Below are 17715 nucleotides of genomic sequence, written 5' to 3' on the forward strand. Positions count from 1 at the left end.
ATTTACAAAAAGGAAAAGTTTAAGCAGTGGACTTGAGTAAGATTGCTTTGTGATTGCACCCAATAAAAAAGATGGACCTATAAGTTTATCCATTTGTCACTTAATGATGACTCGTCTAAATTCATTTTGATATTAGAATAAATATTTAATATTTTTATATATTATATTCTCATTGTTCCTTGTAAATATATTTTCAATACTCACTTACTTAAGAATGATACGAATTTAAAAAAAATTATTAAGTGAAAGTGAGTGAAATAAGGATTTCATTTATTATGTTTGTGTTGTATAAATATACTAACTAAAAAAATGCTCATTTAAATGACAAATCAAAAAGAGAATATTAACTCACATAAGTATGTATTTAAAAAATTTATCATTTTTTCCCCTCTATAAATAGAAATAAATAAACCAACCAAATTAATCGGTCCAATTCGTTAAAATTGATTTGAGCATAGAGACAAAGTGATATCCGAAGCAAAATGCATTTCCCGAGGGTGGCACGATTATCAAAACCAACACGCTACGCCCATAACACATATCCCATTCCATTCCCAAGCTGACAACATCATTCCAATATCCGATTGATTACGCAATTCAATTTCAAGCATATCCCTTTGCCGCCCCTTCCTTTTATATAACGCTCTCTTCCTCCCACCCTCTCCATATAATCAAATTCTTCAAAATGGTGGGTTTTGGAAAGCTCGTTGAAGGAGAAACAAGGAAAAGCATTGTGGGGTACGATGTGGCGGAGGGTGTGGACATAAGGGGAAGATACGACGCCGAATTTGCGACTATTCTGACCAAGGATGCCCTTGAGTTTGTGGCGACTCTGCAGAGGCAGTTGAGGAACCATATCAAGTATGCAATGGATTGCAGAAAGGAGGCTAAGCTGCGCTACAACAAGGGGGCCGTGCCGGGGTTTGACCCCGCCACCAAGCCCCTCAGAGACGCCGACTGGCTCTGCGCCTCGCCGCCCCCCGCCGTCGCTGATCGCCGCGTCGAGATCACTGGACCCGTCGAGAGGAAGATGGTCATCAACGCCCTCAACTCTGGAGCTAAAGTTTTCATGGTCGACTTCTTCACTCTTTCAATTCCTTCTTCCTTTTTATGTATCGTAGTCGTAGTGCTTATTCTCAAGTGACAGGCTGATTTCGAGGACGCACTGTCGCCCAACTGGGAGAATCTGATGCGAGGCCACATAAACTTGAGAGACGCAGTGAGGGGCACAATAAGCTACCACGACACAGCTAGAAACAGAGTGTACAAGCTCAACGACCAGACGGCCAAGCTCTTCGTCCGCCCCAGAGGCTGGCACCTCCCGGAGGCTCACATCCTCATCGACGGCGAGCCCGCCACCGCCTGCTTGGTCGACTTCGGCCTCTACTTCTTCCACAACTGGTCCGCCTTCCGCCGCAACCAAGGCCAAGGCCAAGGCCCCTTCTTCTACCTCCCCAAGATGGAGCATTCCAGAGAGGCTAGGATATGGAACAGCGTGTTCACGGCGGCCGAGAAATTCGCCGGTATAGAAAATGGGAGCATCAGGGCGACGGTGCTGATCGAGACGCTGCCGGCGGTGTTCCAGATGGACGAGATCCTGTACGAGCTGAGGGATCACTCGGTGGGGCTCAACTGCGGGCGCTGGGATTACATCTTCAGCTACGTCAAGACCTTCCAGGCCCACCGGGACCGCCTCCTCCCCGACCGCGTCCTCGTCGGCATGTCCCAGCACTTCATGAGGAGCTACTCCGACCTCCTCATCCGGACCTGCCACCGCCGCGGCGTCCACGCCATGGGCGGGATGGCCGCGCAGATCCCCATCCGGAACGACGCCAAGGCCAACGAGGCCGCGCTCGAGCTCGTCAGGAGGGACAAGCTCAGGGAGGTCCGGGCGGGCCACGACGGCACCTGGGCGGCCCACCCGGGCCTCATCCCGGCAATCATGGAGGTGTTCGACAGCAACATGGGCGGCAGTGCCAACCAGATCCAGTCGGCGAGGCGCGAGGACGCCGCCGGGATCACGGCGGAGGACCTGCTGCAGATCCCGCGCGGCGTCCGCACCATGGAGGGGCTCCGCCTCAACACGAGGGTGGGGATCCAGTACGTGGCGGCCTGGCTCACGGGGAGCGGATCGGTGCCGCTCTACAACCTTATGGAGGATGCGGCCACGGCGGAGATCAGCCGGGTGCAGAACTGGCAGTGGCTGAAATACGGCGTGGAGCTGGACGGCGACGGCCTCGGAGTGAAGGTGACGGCGGAGCTCTTCGGGAGGGTGGTGGAAGAGGAGATGGAGAGGATTGAGAAAGAGGTTGGGAAGGAGAGATTCAACAAGGGGATGTATAGAGAAGCATGCAAGATTTTCGCCAGGCAATGCACGGCGCAGGTCTTGGACGATTTTCTCACGCTTGATGCCTACAACCACATCGTCGTCCATCATCCACTCGCTTCTTCTAGGCTCTGAAATTTCCAATGTTTTAGTCACCATCTCCATCATAGTCGTCATCTCACTCTTCTCATTTTGATGTTTGCTGCTAATAAATTAATGTTTGCTGATCGTCATGATGGAACTCCGTGTGGTGCGAGTATTTTGTATCAACGCCCCTGCAATGTATGCTTTAGTTGTACGTAATTAATATTATCCATAAGGAGAAAAATGTGCAAATATGATCTGATTATTCATGTAATTAACCTTTTTTTCAATTGTGGGATTTTGCCTCTAAATATTTGTCGGATTACGACAAGTGGGAGAACTCTACCCTAAACAAAGTTTTTTACACTCATACTAAGATCTTGACACGAGTTATCTCCTTATTAACCTATTATTCGAAAAGTATTCTAAATCGGTCGGGTTTCACAAGACCACCGGTTTACATTGTATGTCTTTCAAATACCACTTCTTGACTCCATAACCTGTGTCCATATGATTTGAAAAAATGTTCCCATTTACATTTCAACTGGGTAGTTTTTATCTTTTGTAAATTATAGACATTTACTTCGGCTTCACCATCCTTCATTTCTACCGATGGTTTGTTAAGTTCAAAATTACAAAGGAAGGAGGAATGTTGGAAAATTAATAGAAATATCATATCCTTGTTTTGATGATTTCAAAACACTTAGTTTATTTTCACTAGACTAGAGTAATTCTGGACTCAAGTGTTAGAGTTCATGTTTTTAGCTAGACTAAAGACTGAAGAGCTGAAGTCTGAAAATTAAAGTGCCGAAGACTGAAGATCGAAGAACTGAAGTCTGAAGACTGAAGTGCTGAAGATCGAAGACTGAAGTTCCAGTCAAACTGAAGACCAAGACTCAGACTGCTGACTCATACGGAAGGACACGTATACTGAAGTATCAGTGTTACGAAAACACTTATACATGCCACGTCGGATAAAGCAGAGACTGATACTGAAGTAAAGTATCAGTTGAAATCTCGGACTTATTCTCTGTCCCAACCTGATTCTCAGTTTAAGGTTGTTTCATTCACTTCAAAGGAAGTCACGTGGAAAGTAAGCAAGTACAATTGCATTTAATACGAAGATCTGCAGAATCGTCCTTCAGAATACGGAGTTTCCCCTTTCGTGCTGCTTTATTCTGTAACACCCTCTCCTACGAAAGAAAGAACGAAGACTGAGGACCTAAGCTCAAATTTGAATATGAGTCACCACGATAGAAAATTAAAGATAGACCTCCTCCAACGGATCTTTCTCGGGATGCTGTCTATAAATAGAGCTCAAGGATCAACCTCATTCTTCACCGATTCAACGCATAAGCTGAAACTTTGTCGAACTCGAGACTCAGCAAATTCATTGCAATCAGTTTGAATCGAAGAAGAGAATACTCATCGTTGTAACTATCAGTCTAACTGATAACATACATTCTCTTAGTTTTATTAGGCATATACTTTCATAATCATTAGCCTAAAAACTGATTACTGAGAGCCTGTTCTCAGTAATCCTAGTTGAAATTCGAACCCCTTTTCAAGAGTGAGAAAAGAGCGTTTGAGAGAGTGTTCGAGACAGTTGTCTGAACACTAGGTTGTTTAGCACCCGCAAGTTAAACGTGTGGTTTACTTAGCACTAGTAAGCTAAGGAAGAGAAGTCCAACCTAGTGTGTTGACACTGAAAAGTTTCAGTTGAAGATTTGTTGTGCACTCGTAAGCACGAGCCTAATCAATTGTCTGTGTGATCTACTGACCGTGGATGTAGGAATCAGTATTCCGAACCACGTAAAAATCCTTGTGTTCTTTACTGCTTTCAGTTTTTCAGTTCATATCTGTGCACATCTCTGACATATACTGAATACTGATAATCTAAAGGATAAACCCTAAAACTGATACTTTATTTCACTAAAGGCTATTTCAAATCGCTTTCGCCTAAGTGTCATCAGTCTAACTGACAAGTCTGAAGACAGTCAGTAAGATTTCTAACACTACTTTGATTTCAAAACTGAAAAGACTGAACCCTTAACTGAACTTCAGTTTGTCGACCAGTTCCTCACACTGAAGTTAACTGAGTGACTCATTATCAGTCTCAGCCTTGAACCATTTCTTAAACTGATCTTTCACTCACTATTCACATTAGTTTCGGTTTTAATTTTATCGACAAAAATAACCTACTAATGTATTCCCACCCCTCCCTCATACACAGTTCAGTACCCCAATGGGACCGAACAAGGAACATTTTTTTCCCCGTTTTTAAGTGCTTGTGTGAAGTTCTATAATTGTGGTTGTTCTAATAGAACCGTCAATATCCAAACCCTGTCAGTAACGCAGGGACCCTCTGTAACAAATGTGACATTAATTTTTCAAGGGGTCATTAACCAGTTAAATTTGTACTCTTGTTTATTACTCCAATAGTGTATAGTAATAGTAATTAATACTCCCTCCGTCCGCGATATCGTTTACATATTGTGGACGGCACGGGTTTTAAGAAAGTGGTGGATAGTAGTAAATAGTAGTGGATATTGTAGTGAGTGGAGTTTGGATCCCACTATTGTTGTGAGTGAAAGTTTGTGGACCCTACTTCTATAAATGAAAGTGGAAACGATATCGCGGACGGACCGAAATGGCAAATGTGGAAACGATATCGCGGACAGAGGGAGTATATGGAAGTGAAATTTCATAAGCATTTTTTTGCAGCAGGCTGAGACATTATCTTAATGGTAGATATCAAAAATATCAAAATATCTTTGTGGATAAGTTGGCCCCATCACTGCCCTCATACATTTATTTTTTAGTCCCATTTTAAGATAGCCATTTTGAACAGTAAAACACAAATTTTGACTATTTTTTACGTTTTAAAACTGTTTTGCCCTTAATTAGGACGAATTATATTTGGGTTTTCGCGCGGGTTAGGTACACTTGGCACTATTAGTGCCCAAATTATCAACATGAAAAAATAATCTAAGTAAATGGTACTTTTGGCACAAATGATAATATTAGTGCCAAAAGTACAAACATAAAGCAAAAAAAAAAGTAAATTGGTACTTTTGGCACTAATATTGATACTTTTGGCACAAATGACAATATTAGTGCCAAAAGTACCAACAAAAATTAAAGAAAAAACCAAGTAAATTGCCACTTTTGGCACAAATGGTAATATTTGTGCCAAAAGTATCATTCGATTATTGAAGCCTAAATGAGGAATTTAAACCCTAAATGGAGAATCTAAATCCTGAATGAGAAATTTAAACCTTAAATGGAGAATCTAAACCCTACAGGAAAGTGTTCAAAATGGTTATTGGTGAGACACAGACTCATCAACTCTACGATGAAAGCATTTAGTAAGATAGAGATCGACCTGAAGTATAAGAACACCGGTAACTTTAACTTTCTCCAAGTATGTTTCTTTAAATGTTCAACCAACAGATTACAGAGGGGAAAGTGTAAAATCAGAAGTAAAGTTCGGATCCCTATTACAATGGTTAAGTGTAGTATTTATAGACAACATGGAAAGAGGGTACATCAGTCTTTTCAATTACACACGCACTCCTCATGCACGACCTCCGTGTAGGTGTCGTTATCATTGGTGATTGTCCTTCATATAACGAACTAGCAGCTTTTCGCCTGTTGTCAGAACATGGTCACGGGCTGCGCAGTCAATCTTCGCGACATGTCTGCGCTGACCCCAGTCGGAGTGATCCCTCATGAATGCGCTCTCAATAATTCATGCGGTCAAGGTCCCTTCGCGACTGCGCAGATGTTATCCCTTCGGTAATGCTTCAAGTGATGTGCAGGCTAGCTCCATGTAATTCAATACCACTCCTCAATAGATTTTTCTTTGGTCCTTCGAGGTCTGCACTGTCAGTTTATTCACATATATATACATAATAATGTTAAATATATAAGGTCTGCGCTGACAGGGGATCCTACCCCTCATCAGTTATATAACTACACTTATCTTTATAAGATAAGACAATGTATCAGCACAAGTATATGGCACTTATGATACTAATATGATCACTTGTACCATTCGTGCAATGCACTATTGGCACTAATAGTGCCAAGTGTACCGATTTATTTGATTTTTTTTCTATTTGTACTTTTGGCACTAATAGTGCCAAATGTACCTAATCCGCGCGCAAACTCGAATCCGGTCCGCTCTAATATAAATGAAATAAATTACGCCATCTGAATTAACTTAAAAAAATATTTGCAGCGATTATTTGAAAGATGCTAGTGCAATTCAGGCTCTTTATTTTTAAGTTATCATATTGTTGCCTCGTTAGTTTGAATTTTAGTTGAATACTATGAATTACTAGAAATTTAACATATGGATAAAGTAATTTATGATAACATTTAAAGCATAAGTTGAGATGGCCGAGTTGGTCTAAGGCGCCAGATTAAGGTTCTGGTCCGAAAGGGCGTGGGTTCAAATCCCACTCTCAACAATTATAATATATTTTTATGTCAGATTTAGTATAATATTGTTTAATGTATTGAATATATATTTAAACTTACTTATTTTTTTTTTGCCAGATTTAATATAATATTGTTTTTTTTTTGAAGGATTTAATATAATATTGTTTAATTGTTAGTTATATAGTTAAAGAAGAAAATCATGTCAATTTTTTCTAAAATGCACACACTTTCGATTTTGATATTTTCTTTCTTATTGTTTATGCCAGATTTAATATAATATTGTTTAATGTGTTAATTATATATTTAAACTAGAAAATCATGACAATTTTTTTGTTTAAATGCACACACTTTCGACTTTGATATTTTTTCTTTCTTTTTTTAGGGGTTCGACTTTGAAATATTAATAGTTAATAAATATATTTTGTTTTAACTTGTTTTATTTTCCTTTCCCTAAAATACTATGGCATTGACTCGGCTCATGCTTTTGGTTTTCAATGATCTCAGTTGCATTAAACGAAGCACCATATTTTAGATTATTCAGCTATCCTCACAAAAGTGAAGAATATGGGCCAACAAACCCTAACACGTGCAAAGTGTTCCATACATAAATCTTCATCTCAATCACTAAACAAAAACTCTTATAGAAATTACTGAATAAACATTATCGGTGTCGTAGCTTGAAAAATATTTGTTTCATAGATATAATCGATTTTTTAAAACAAATTGTGTTGAAGGAAACCGGTATTTTACTACATACATATTGTGAAATATGAATTTAAATCTCATTCGTATTTGTATTAGTTTTTTTTTTTTTGCAGGTTACAAACTATAAATATATATTACTTCAACATATTAGTACAATTAAAGTAATATTTAAATATTTAAATTAATACCACATTATTATTTGAAACAATCTACCCAAATGACCATAATGAGGAACAAAAATCAATTTTTGGCCCCTAATCTTAAAACATCAAAATCTGGCCATTAATTAGGCAGTATGCAATTTTTTCTCCTCTGTTGAGAACCTCCGTTTTTTCTCTTCTATTGAGAACCCTAGTTTTGTTTTTATCTCTGGTTTTCTTTTGTGGTGTTATTTCCGTGTTGTTTATTGAAGGACAAGATGGCTGACTTAACCTTTCAAATGAAGACGACGAATTGCTCCTTGATGATGATATCACCGGAGATTCATCGGTCTCTGTCGATCTTTGTCTGGTTGGTCGATTCCTCACGGATCAGACTATAAACTTCAATCTCATGCGAAGTCGAATTGCTAGCATTTGGAGGCCTGGTAAGGGAGTTTTCAAGAAAAGCATTGGTCAGGGTAGATTTATTTTCCAGTTTTTCCACGAACTGGACTTGTTAAGGGTCTTCTAGGGGGGCCCTTGGACTTTTGGTAATTTTCCGTTGATTCTTCATCGGCTGAAAAAATGAGAATTTTCGCCTACTGTTCCATTGGATTCTCTACCCTTTTGGATCCAAATCCACGATCTCCCTGCTGGTTTTTTGACGGAAGGTGTGGGTAAAGTTCTGGGGAACTTCATAGGTACGTTCATGGAATACGATAGTACCAATTCTTTCGGGGTGTGGCGTCAATATATGAGAATCCGAGTCGGAGTTCGGATCAATGATCCTTTAAAAATATTCAAGAAACTCAAGCATAAAGATGGTACGTCGTTTACTGTCAATTTCAAGTATGAGAGGCTCAATATCTTCTGTTTTCTCTGTGGTCGGCTTGGTCACTCAGAAAGTTTTTGTGAACTTTTGTTTAATGTTAACGCTAAGGATTTGCCGAGAGAATGAGGCGTTGGTCTAAAAGCTGCGGATCGCTTGGGGCTGAATCTTGCTGGCGATAAATGGTTGCATGTTGAAGATGGTGGAAACCCTAGCACGGAGGCGGCTGGTGCTAGGGTTGAGATCGAGTCACGACTTCAGGATCCGAAAAAGAAATTTCCCAAAAATTGGGATCCAAATCTTTCCATAACTGATTCCGATAATTATGGAGAGGCAATCACTAAGAATCTGACTAGATTGGCTCTTCAGAATTTCAATCCTGAAGATCCTGGAAAAGAGTTAATGCAGATTGATGGCCCACTCTTAGGGTTCATTGATGACCGTAAAAGACGACGTGGCACTTTTTCATTGGCTCTTGTTCTACATCACTCATCGGTTAATTTTCCTGTTGGCTTTCCCGATGATGTTAACGATGATTTTTCTTCTCAATCGGCGGGCTCCGGTGCCGGAGTCGGCCGGACCCAATGAATACCATCAGTTGGAACTGTAGGGGGATGGGCCAACCTCTTGCAGTTCCTACTTTGCGTGAACTTGTTCGAGTTCACAGACCGGATTTTATTTTTTTATGTGAAACTCTTGTGAAACGTAACCGTATGGAGGACATTCGTTCGTTGTTACATTTCGAAGGGAGTTTTGCTATCGATAGTGTTGGCAGAAGTGGTGGATTATGTATGTTATGGCGTTCTTCCTCTACGTGTTCTCTCATTGGTTTCTCGCAAAACCATATTGATATGAAAGTTACTGATGATAGTGAGGTTTGGCGGTTAACTAGTTTCTATGGTTTTCCGGACAGAAGCCATCGACACGATTCTTGGAATCTTCTTCGTCGACTTGCGGCTGTTAATACTCTCCCGTAGATTATTATCGGTGATTTTAACGATCTCCTCGATCCAGGAGAAAAAAGGGGATGCATTGATTACCTGGATTGGCTTTTCTCGGGTTTTCGTTCGGCTGTCATGGATTCTGGTCTTGGGGATATCCCTCTTCTTGGATATCAGTTCACATGGTCTCGTGGTCGGAGGGCAGATAATTTTGTGGAGGAGAGATTGGATCGTGGGATGGCGAATATGAGCTGGAAAAGTATTTTCCCTGACGTTATGCTGTCGGCTCTAACCGCACCCATGTCAGACCATGTTCCTCTTATTCTTAAGTGTAAAAGTGTTACCTCTCATGTTGTGAGTCATAGATTCAAGTTTGAGAATAAGTGGTGTCTGGAGCCTGACCTCCCAAATGTGGTGCGTGATTGTTGGTTGAATCTTCAAGGCATATCCATCACAGATAGACTCATGGCAGTTTCTGAATCTCTATCTATTTGGGCTTCACATAATCGACGTAATACTCATCGGAATAAGAATCTTTACAAAGACAGATTGCAGGGCTACAAGAAAAGAACGATTCTTTATCTATCATGAAGTTGCAGCAGGCTCGAAAGGATTTGGCAGATGTTAGGTCCGGAGGGTCTCGAATAGGTGTATAGGGCGGGGAAATACACCTATAGGCTATTTTTTACTTTTAAAAGAGTCAAAACGAAACTTCAAACACAAACTCACACAACCTATTCACTGAAAAGAGTTTTGACCAAAACAGGGTTGACGACTGATACTGAATACTCTTCAGTAAGGAGTTATCAGTTAAATTAAAAGACCTTAACTGATACACGTAAGGCTTCAATCGAGTTTGATAAAAAGAGATGTTATGAATCTTACTAACTATCAGATGATAGATCAGTTAGATTGATAACACACGCAGCGGAAAACTTTTATTTCGTAATAGCCTGTGAGTTAAGCACGTTGTCAGTCTTTGGGTTTCTCTTTGATATTAATCAGTTTTCAGTTTAAGAAGGGAAGAACACAAGTAAGAAAGTAAATACTGAAAACTGTAAATAACACAGAGATTTTTACGTGGTTCGGAAAACACTTCCTACATCCACGGTCGGTTGATCAGACCAACAACTTCACTGGGCAAGTGCTTACGAGTTCACTGCAAACCGATGCTCCTGCTTACGGGTGCACAGCAAACCTGAACGTGTGTAACACCCCGCCTATTTATATTAAATTTAGAATTATTTTGAACTTAGATTAAGATGATTTATGCCGGAGAAATGAAAATGAGTTTATTCCAACAAAATTATTTTCAAAAGCTTTTATAAAATTTAGTCTTTTGAATTTATGTGCATTGCATAAATTGAATTATATGAATATGTGATTATTTTATATGATTAGTATTTATTTGTACATGATTTAATTTAAGTCTATATTAGGCTTTAATTTTTGAATGTGTTGGGCTTTGACAAATATTATTTTGGGCCCTAGTTTTAATTAAGTCTTCCTTGTTAATAATTAAGCCCAAGAGTCATTTTTCCTAAAAAAAAAGAAGCCCAATCCACCACCTCCATTGCTGCCAACTACAGCTACCAGTTATCAGGCATCTCAACCATGCGCCCACTCTTTTGACTCCTTCACCCATCTCAACCATGCGCCCACTCTTTTGCACGCTTCCTACCATTTTTGACTCCTTCACCCACGCTTCCTACCATGTCTTCTACTGCGGCAAGTATGTTCATCCTACTCCCTTAAATATCTCCCTTATTCATCTAATTCCTCACCCAGCAACGAAGTTCAAACAGAAACAAGATCACCACATAACATAGCAGAACTCATTCAATCAAGGTCTGCCTTTAAACCCCTATTTCAATCTCTTTCATTGACGCAGCATGATTCAAACACCATTAAGATTTTACAAACCAACAAGCATGAGTAGCAGCCCCATAACTGAAGATACAAGCTTTATATATATATCTGCATATATACATACATATATGATGCATGTTTGAGATAAAAGGAGAAGAAGTTGAGTTTGAAACTTTGATTTTTATTCCTTGTTTTTAAACTGCGGTGCCTGTGTTCAGTGTGTGTGTTCTGTTTCTGGGGGAAAAAGAGGTGAGAGACGATAGAGGGAGATCGGAGGGAGAGGACGAAGGAGTCAGTGGCTGGTGGCGGAGAAGATGGGAGAAGAGGCGGTGGTGGCCGGCTCATCGCTGCTGCTACCATCGACTGTGGAGTTAGAGAATAGGGGTCGATGGCGATGGTGGTCTATTGACTGCTGTCGCCGGAGATCGAGACTAGAGTGGAGGTTGAAGGAGATATAGGTTGAGGGAGAGAAGAGTCACCGGTCGGCGGCGGCTTTTGTTGTTGCGTCGCCGGAGAATAGAGAGAGTTTGAGGGATGGCGTCTGTGGGTGTTGGTGCAATGAGGGAGATGAGAGAGGGGAGAGCCGAGCGTCGTCAGCGGCTGCCGCTGTTGCTCCGGCAAGCTTCGGCGGCGATGGTGGTGCCGCAGCTGGCGAGGCGAGGACGGTGGCAGGGGAAGAGGAAGAGTGAGAGGGAGACTTGAGGTGAGGAAAGGAGAGAGGTCGAAGGGAAGAAGAGAGGAGGCGGAGCCGTCGGCCTCTGGGGACGGTGGCGGCGGCAGGAGAGGCAGAGAGCGAGAGAGAGTGAGCGGCTGAGAGGGAGAGAGAGATGTGTTGTGTGCGTGAGAGTGAAGGGAGGAAGAGAAGGGGAAATAGGGTATAGGTTTGGGCTTGAAGGACTTGGGCCGATTTTTTTATGAGTATTGGGCCGATTTTTATTAGTGATGGGCCGATTTTTTTTAATAGATTTGGGCTGCGATTTTTAAAAGCTTGGGCCGATTTTTAATTTTATTTAGCTGGGCCCGATTTATTTTATTCAGTCTGGGCCATTCCTATTTTATTTTTGAGTTGGGCCTCATCTTTTAATTAATATGGGTTATTATTTATTTAAGCATGGGCTCTATTTCATCTTTTTAAATGGCTTCCCTATTTTATTTAATTAGACAAATAATTAGTTTGATTAAATTATTTTAAAGATGATTTGCATTATAATATTATTAGCATCATGAAATGCATATTTTCAAATAATTACTTATTACATTATTAAAGTATGAAATGAGCTATGCATTTGCATCATGATTTAATTGGAATTGTGCAGATTTTATTTAAAGGAGCTACACTATTATAATTAATTAGACTTATTAAGTTTAATTAATTATTTTCAAAGAGTAAATTTTTATAATAATATTAAATTATTATTATGTGCATATTTTAAGTAATTACTTATTATATGCCAAGCATGACATGAAATTGCATTACATTTTTTTTATAAAGGTATTTATTGATTTAATTGGTTTTATTTATAATTCCAATTATTAAAGAAAGACGAGTATGAATATTGTTGGTGTTCTTAACTCAAGAGAAATGTTTTTAATTATTTATTCATTAAAGTTTAAAAACCCGGCTAAGTGAATCATAGAATATTGAGCACTACACCATGACTTAAGATTAGCTTCACGAGACCTATTAAGAATATAATTTCTTGTAGGCTTTGTGACCAGGAGGATTAGCGTTGCTTTCCCAAGACAGGTTTTTATGTGTATGATCTTCAGGCTTTGCCTATCCAGGTGGGCTTACTTTCCAAATGTATAAAGTATGATTGAGTTATTAAGCTCTAAATGTTTCAATGAATTGCAAACTATTTATTTAATGAAATGCAAACTGTTTATCCAATAAAATATTTTGTGCACTCTGCTCCGTTTAAGGCTCGCAACAATGAATCGATCGAGGTTCTCTCTTGACCTAACACGTTATTTGAGAATTGTGTACACCTATTAGCTGACCTGGTGGGTTGATCTCCATCGGGCACTAATCATGTATGAGGCGTTATAAGGGTGCTCGACGGGATGTGTTCCGGAGCATTGGGTCCCAAATGGGAACTTGGCTGGGTTACGCCCTCAGTCCAAGTAAAGCAGGAGTAATGGATCCGTCGGTGGCTAAAAGGTCCGGGATCACAGCGAGTAACGGAAAGGGAGTGTGACATGTGCGCACAAATGAAAATTATTTTAACATGCTCAGAAGTTCTTTCAATTTAAAACCTTCTAAGTCATGTCAAGTATGATTGGATAAACTGTCTTTAAGAAAATATGAAATGTTTATGAAAATGCATGCCCACTAAGTACATTAGTACTTAGCCCAAAAATACTTTCAAATGTTTTCAGGTTGGCTGGCCGGTGCTGACGGGACGGAGCTGAGGCTAGCGATAAATTCCTATGATAGACTTCCGCTGTAGCAATTACTCATATCAGTCTTTTGTTTTCTCAACTTAAGATCTTCACGTTAAATTTCAAATTATATACCTGATCGAGCTTAGACTCTTCACTACTAAATTTATGCCAATGAATGTTGGTTGTCAGAAGCATGAAACAAAACTTGTGATCCAAAGGGGCTTAGCCCGACTCGTTATCTTATTATTCGGGTTTTAACAAGATTGTTCCTTGTTTATTTCTATGAATTAGTTGCACCTCGATTATATTTATTCCTTCAAGAATTGGGGTGTGACAGAATGGTATCAGAGCATGAGTTTTCTTTCATGTTTCTGATAACCATAAGCTTTTTGATGTCGAGTCTAAAATAGTATCTCTAGACTTCTAAGAATGTCAGTAGCACTCAGCTCGCCGTCACACTGCCGCAACAAAGGTACGATAATAGTTTCAAAAATATAAATATATGTATTTCAGATGTTATGAAAGTTTTCAAGAAAATGTGCGCCTTATGTTTACAATGCTATGTGAATGCTTTTTGTCGTGTTTGGGACTACCCGAACCCATAACGACTTAATGAATGTATTTCGTGTTCGGGACAACCCGAGCCCTTAACGAATCAATGTATGTATGTATGTATGGTCGAGTTAGATTCCTTGAATCTTTCCGGCATAAGCAAAGTTTTTCATGAAGGGGACATTTAATGTCTATATGACTCAAAATTTCGAAGAAAGCAAATATATGTATGTATGTATGTATGTATGAATGAATGATGAGAAAGCTTTATGTTATCATTTTAGGTTCACTGCCTATATGATTAGAATGATGAGTTATTTTACAAATCGTTTGAGAACCACCCAATAATGCCTTACGAATGTTAGTCGTGATAGCACCGCTAGAACGACATAGAATGGACCTATATGATACCAAAGATTTATGATTGAAGTACTTAGAAGTAAGTGCTTTAAGTTAGAAGTTGACTTAGAGCTTTATAAGAGATAAGAAGTTGACATGATTGGGGGCGAAGCTCCCATTTGACTGAGTGATTCGTTGTGCAGGGTCTGGCCAGCCCACATGACTATGATCTCGGTGATTGTCAATTTAGTCATCCCAATGTATAGACTCTCACTATGTAGTTGTCACAATAAGATTTTGCTTCCATCACGATAAGCATAATATGATTAGAATGAGTTCGTTTGTCAACAGTTCTCGAGACTATAGACATGGTGTTCTCACAATTAGAAAGATGCGATAACAATCAAGCTATGTAGCCGCACTGATAGTGAAGTCTAGTATCCAAACGAGATGACCCAGATATGCAATTTCGAGGACGAAATTTTTATAAGGAGGGAGGAATGTAACACCCCGCCTATTTATATTAAATTTAGAATTATTTTGAACTTAGATTAAGATGATTTATGCCGGAGAAATGAAAATGAGTTTATTCCAACAAAATTATTTTCAAAAGCTTTTATAAAATTTAGTCTTTTGAATTTATGTGCATTGCATAAATTGAATTATATGAATATGTGATTATTTTATATGATTAGTATTTATTTGTACATGATTTAATTTAAGTCTATATTAGGCTTTAATTTTTGAATGTGTTGGGCTTTGACAAATATTATTTTGGGCCCTAGTTTTAATTAAGTCTTCCTTGTTAATAATTAAGCCCAAGAGTCATTTTTCCTAAAAAAAAAGAAGCCCAATCCACCACCTCCATTGCTGCCAACTACAGCTACCAGTTATCAGGCATCTCAACCATGCGCCCACTCTTTTGACTCCTTCACCCATCTCAACCATGCGCCCACTCTTTTGCACGCTTCCTACCATTTTTGACTCCTTCACCCACGCTTCCTACCATGTCTTCTACTGCGGCAAGTATGTTCATCCTACTCCCTTAAATATCTCCCTTATTCATCTAATTCCTCACCCAGCAACGAAGTTCACCCCAGCAACGAAGTTCAAACAGAAACAAGATCACCACATAACATAGCAGAACTCATTCAATCAAGGTCTGCCTTTAAACCCCTATTTCAATCTCTTTCATTGACGCAGCATGATTCAAACACCATTAAGATTTTACAAACCAACAAGCATGAGTAGCAGCCCCATAACTGAAGATACAAGCTTTATATATATATCTGCATATATACATACATATATGATGCATGTTTGAGATAAAATGAGAAGAAGTTGAGTTTGAAACTTTGATTTTTATTCCTTGTTTTTAAACTGCGGTGCCTGTGTTCAGTGTGTGTGTTCTGTTTCTGGGGGAAAAAGAGGTGAGAGACGATAGAGGGAGATCGGAGGGAGAGGACGAAGGAGTCAGTGGCTAGTGGCGGAGAAGATGGGAGAAGAGGCGGTGGTGGCCGGCTCATCGCTGCTGCTACCATCGACTGTGGAGTTAGAGAATAGGGGTCGATGGCGATGGTGGTCTATTGACTGCTGTCGCCGGAGATCGAGACTAGAGTGGAGGTTGAAGGAGATATAGGTTGAGGGAGAGAAGAGTCACCGATCGGCGGCGGCTTTTGTTGTTGCGTCGCCGGAGAATAAAGAGAGTTTGAGGGATGGCGTCTGTGGGTGTTGGTGCAATGAGGGAGATGAGAGAGGGGAGAGCCGAGCGTCGTCAGCGGCTGCCGCTGTTGCTCCGGCAAGCTTCGGCGGCGATGGTGGTGCCGCAGCTGGCGAGGCGAGGACGGTGGCAGGGGAAGAGGAAGAGTAAGAGGGAGACTTGAGGTGAGGAAAGGAGAGAGGTCGAAGGGAAGAAGAGAGGAGGCGGAGCCGTCGGCCTCTGGGGACGGTGGCGGCGGCAGGAGAGGCAGAGAGCGAGAGAGAGTGAGTGGCTGAGAGGGAGAGAGAGATGTGTTGTGTGCGTGAGAGTGAAGGGAGGAAGAGAAGGGGAAATAGGGTATAGGTTTGGGCTTGAAGGACTTGGGCCGATTTTTTTTTGAGTATTGGGCCGATTTTTATTAGTGATGGGCCGATTTTTTTTAATAGATTTGGGCTGCGATTTTTAAAAGCTTGGGCCGATTTTTAATTTTATTTAGCTGGGCCCGATTTATTTTATTCAGTCTGGGCCATTCCTATTTTATTTTTGAGTTGGGCCTCATCTTTTAATTAATATGGGTTATTATTTATTTAAGCATGGGCTCTATTTCATCTTTTTAAATGGCTTCCCTATTTTATTTAATTAGACAAATAATTAGTTTGATTAAATTATTTTAAAGATGATTTGCATTATAATATTATTAGCATCATGAAATGCATATTTTCAAATAATTACTTATTACATTATTAAAGTATGAAATGAGCTATGCATTTGCATCATGATTTAATTGGAATTGTGCAGATTTTATTTAAAGGAGCTACACTATTATAATTAATTAGACTTATTAAGTTTAATTAATTATTTTCAAAGAGTAAATTTTTATAATAATATTAAATTATTATTATGTGCATATTTTAAGTAATTACTTATTATATGCCAAGCATGACATGAAATTGCATTACATTTTTTTTATAAAGGTATTTATTGATTTAATTGGTTTTATTTATAATTCCAATTATTAAAGAAAGACGAGTATGAATATTGTTGGTGTTCTTAACTCAAGAGAAATGTTTTTAATTATTTATTCATTAAAGTTTAAAAACCCGGCTAAGTGAATCATAGAATATTGAGCACTACACCATGACTTAAGATTAGCTTCACGAGACCTATTAAGAATATAATTTCTTGTAGGCTTTGTGACCAGGGGGATTAGCGTTGCTTTCCCAAGACAGGTTTTTATGTGTATGATCTTCAGGCTTTGCCTATCCAGGTGGGCTTACTTTCCAAATGTATAAAGTATGATTGAGTTATTAAGCTCTAAATGTTTCAATGAATTGCAAACTATTTATTTAATGAAATGCAAACTGTTTATCCAATAAAATATTTTGTGCACTCTGCTCCGT

At 39.6% G+C, this 17715-nt stretch overlaps 1 protein-coding gene and 1 non-coding gene across 2 annotated transcripts; both read left to right on the top strand.

Moving 5' to 3' along the window:
• The first annotated feature begins 569 nt into the window (after nucleotides 1–569).
• Nucleotides 570–2673, top strand: LOC131021635 (malate synthase, glyoxysomal-like). The gene is made up of 2 exons (XM_057950888.1): nucleotides 570–1072; nucleotides 1148–2673. Exons 1-2 carry the CDS (start codon nucleotides 686–688, stop codon nucleotides 2459–2461), a joined length of 1701 nt encoding a protein of 566 aa, XP_057806871.1. The 5' UTR covers nucleotides 570–685; the 3' UTR covers nucleotides 2462–2673.
• Nucleotides 2674–6804: 4131 nt separating this feature from the next.
• TRNAL-AAG (transfer RNA leucine (anticodon AAG)) lies at nucleotides 6805–6885 on the top strand. Its single transcript has one exon. It is a non-coding gene; the product is annotated as a tRNA-Leu (tRNA).
• The last annotated feature ends 10830 nt before the right edge of the window (nucleotides 6886–17715 follow it).

The sequence above is a fragment of the Salvia miltiorrhiza genome, chromosome 4 (assembly GCF_028751815.1).
Source record: "Salvia miltiorrhiza cultivar Shanhuang (shh) chromosome 4, IMPLAD_Smil_shh, whole genome shotgun sequence".
Lineage (NCBI taxonomy): Eukaryota > Viridiplantae > Streptophyta > Magnoliopsida > Lamiales > Lamiaceae > Salvia > Salvia miltiorrhiza.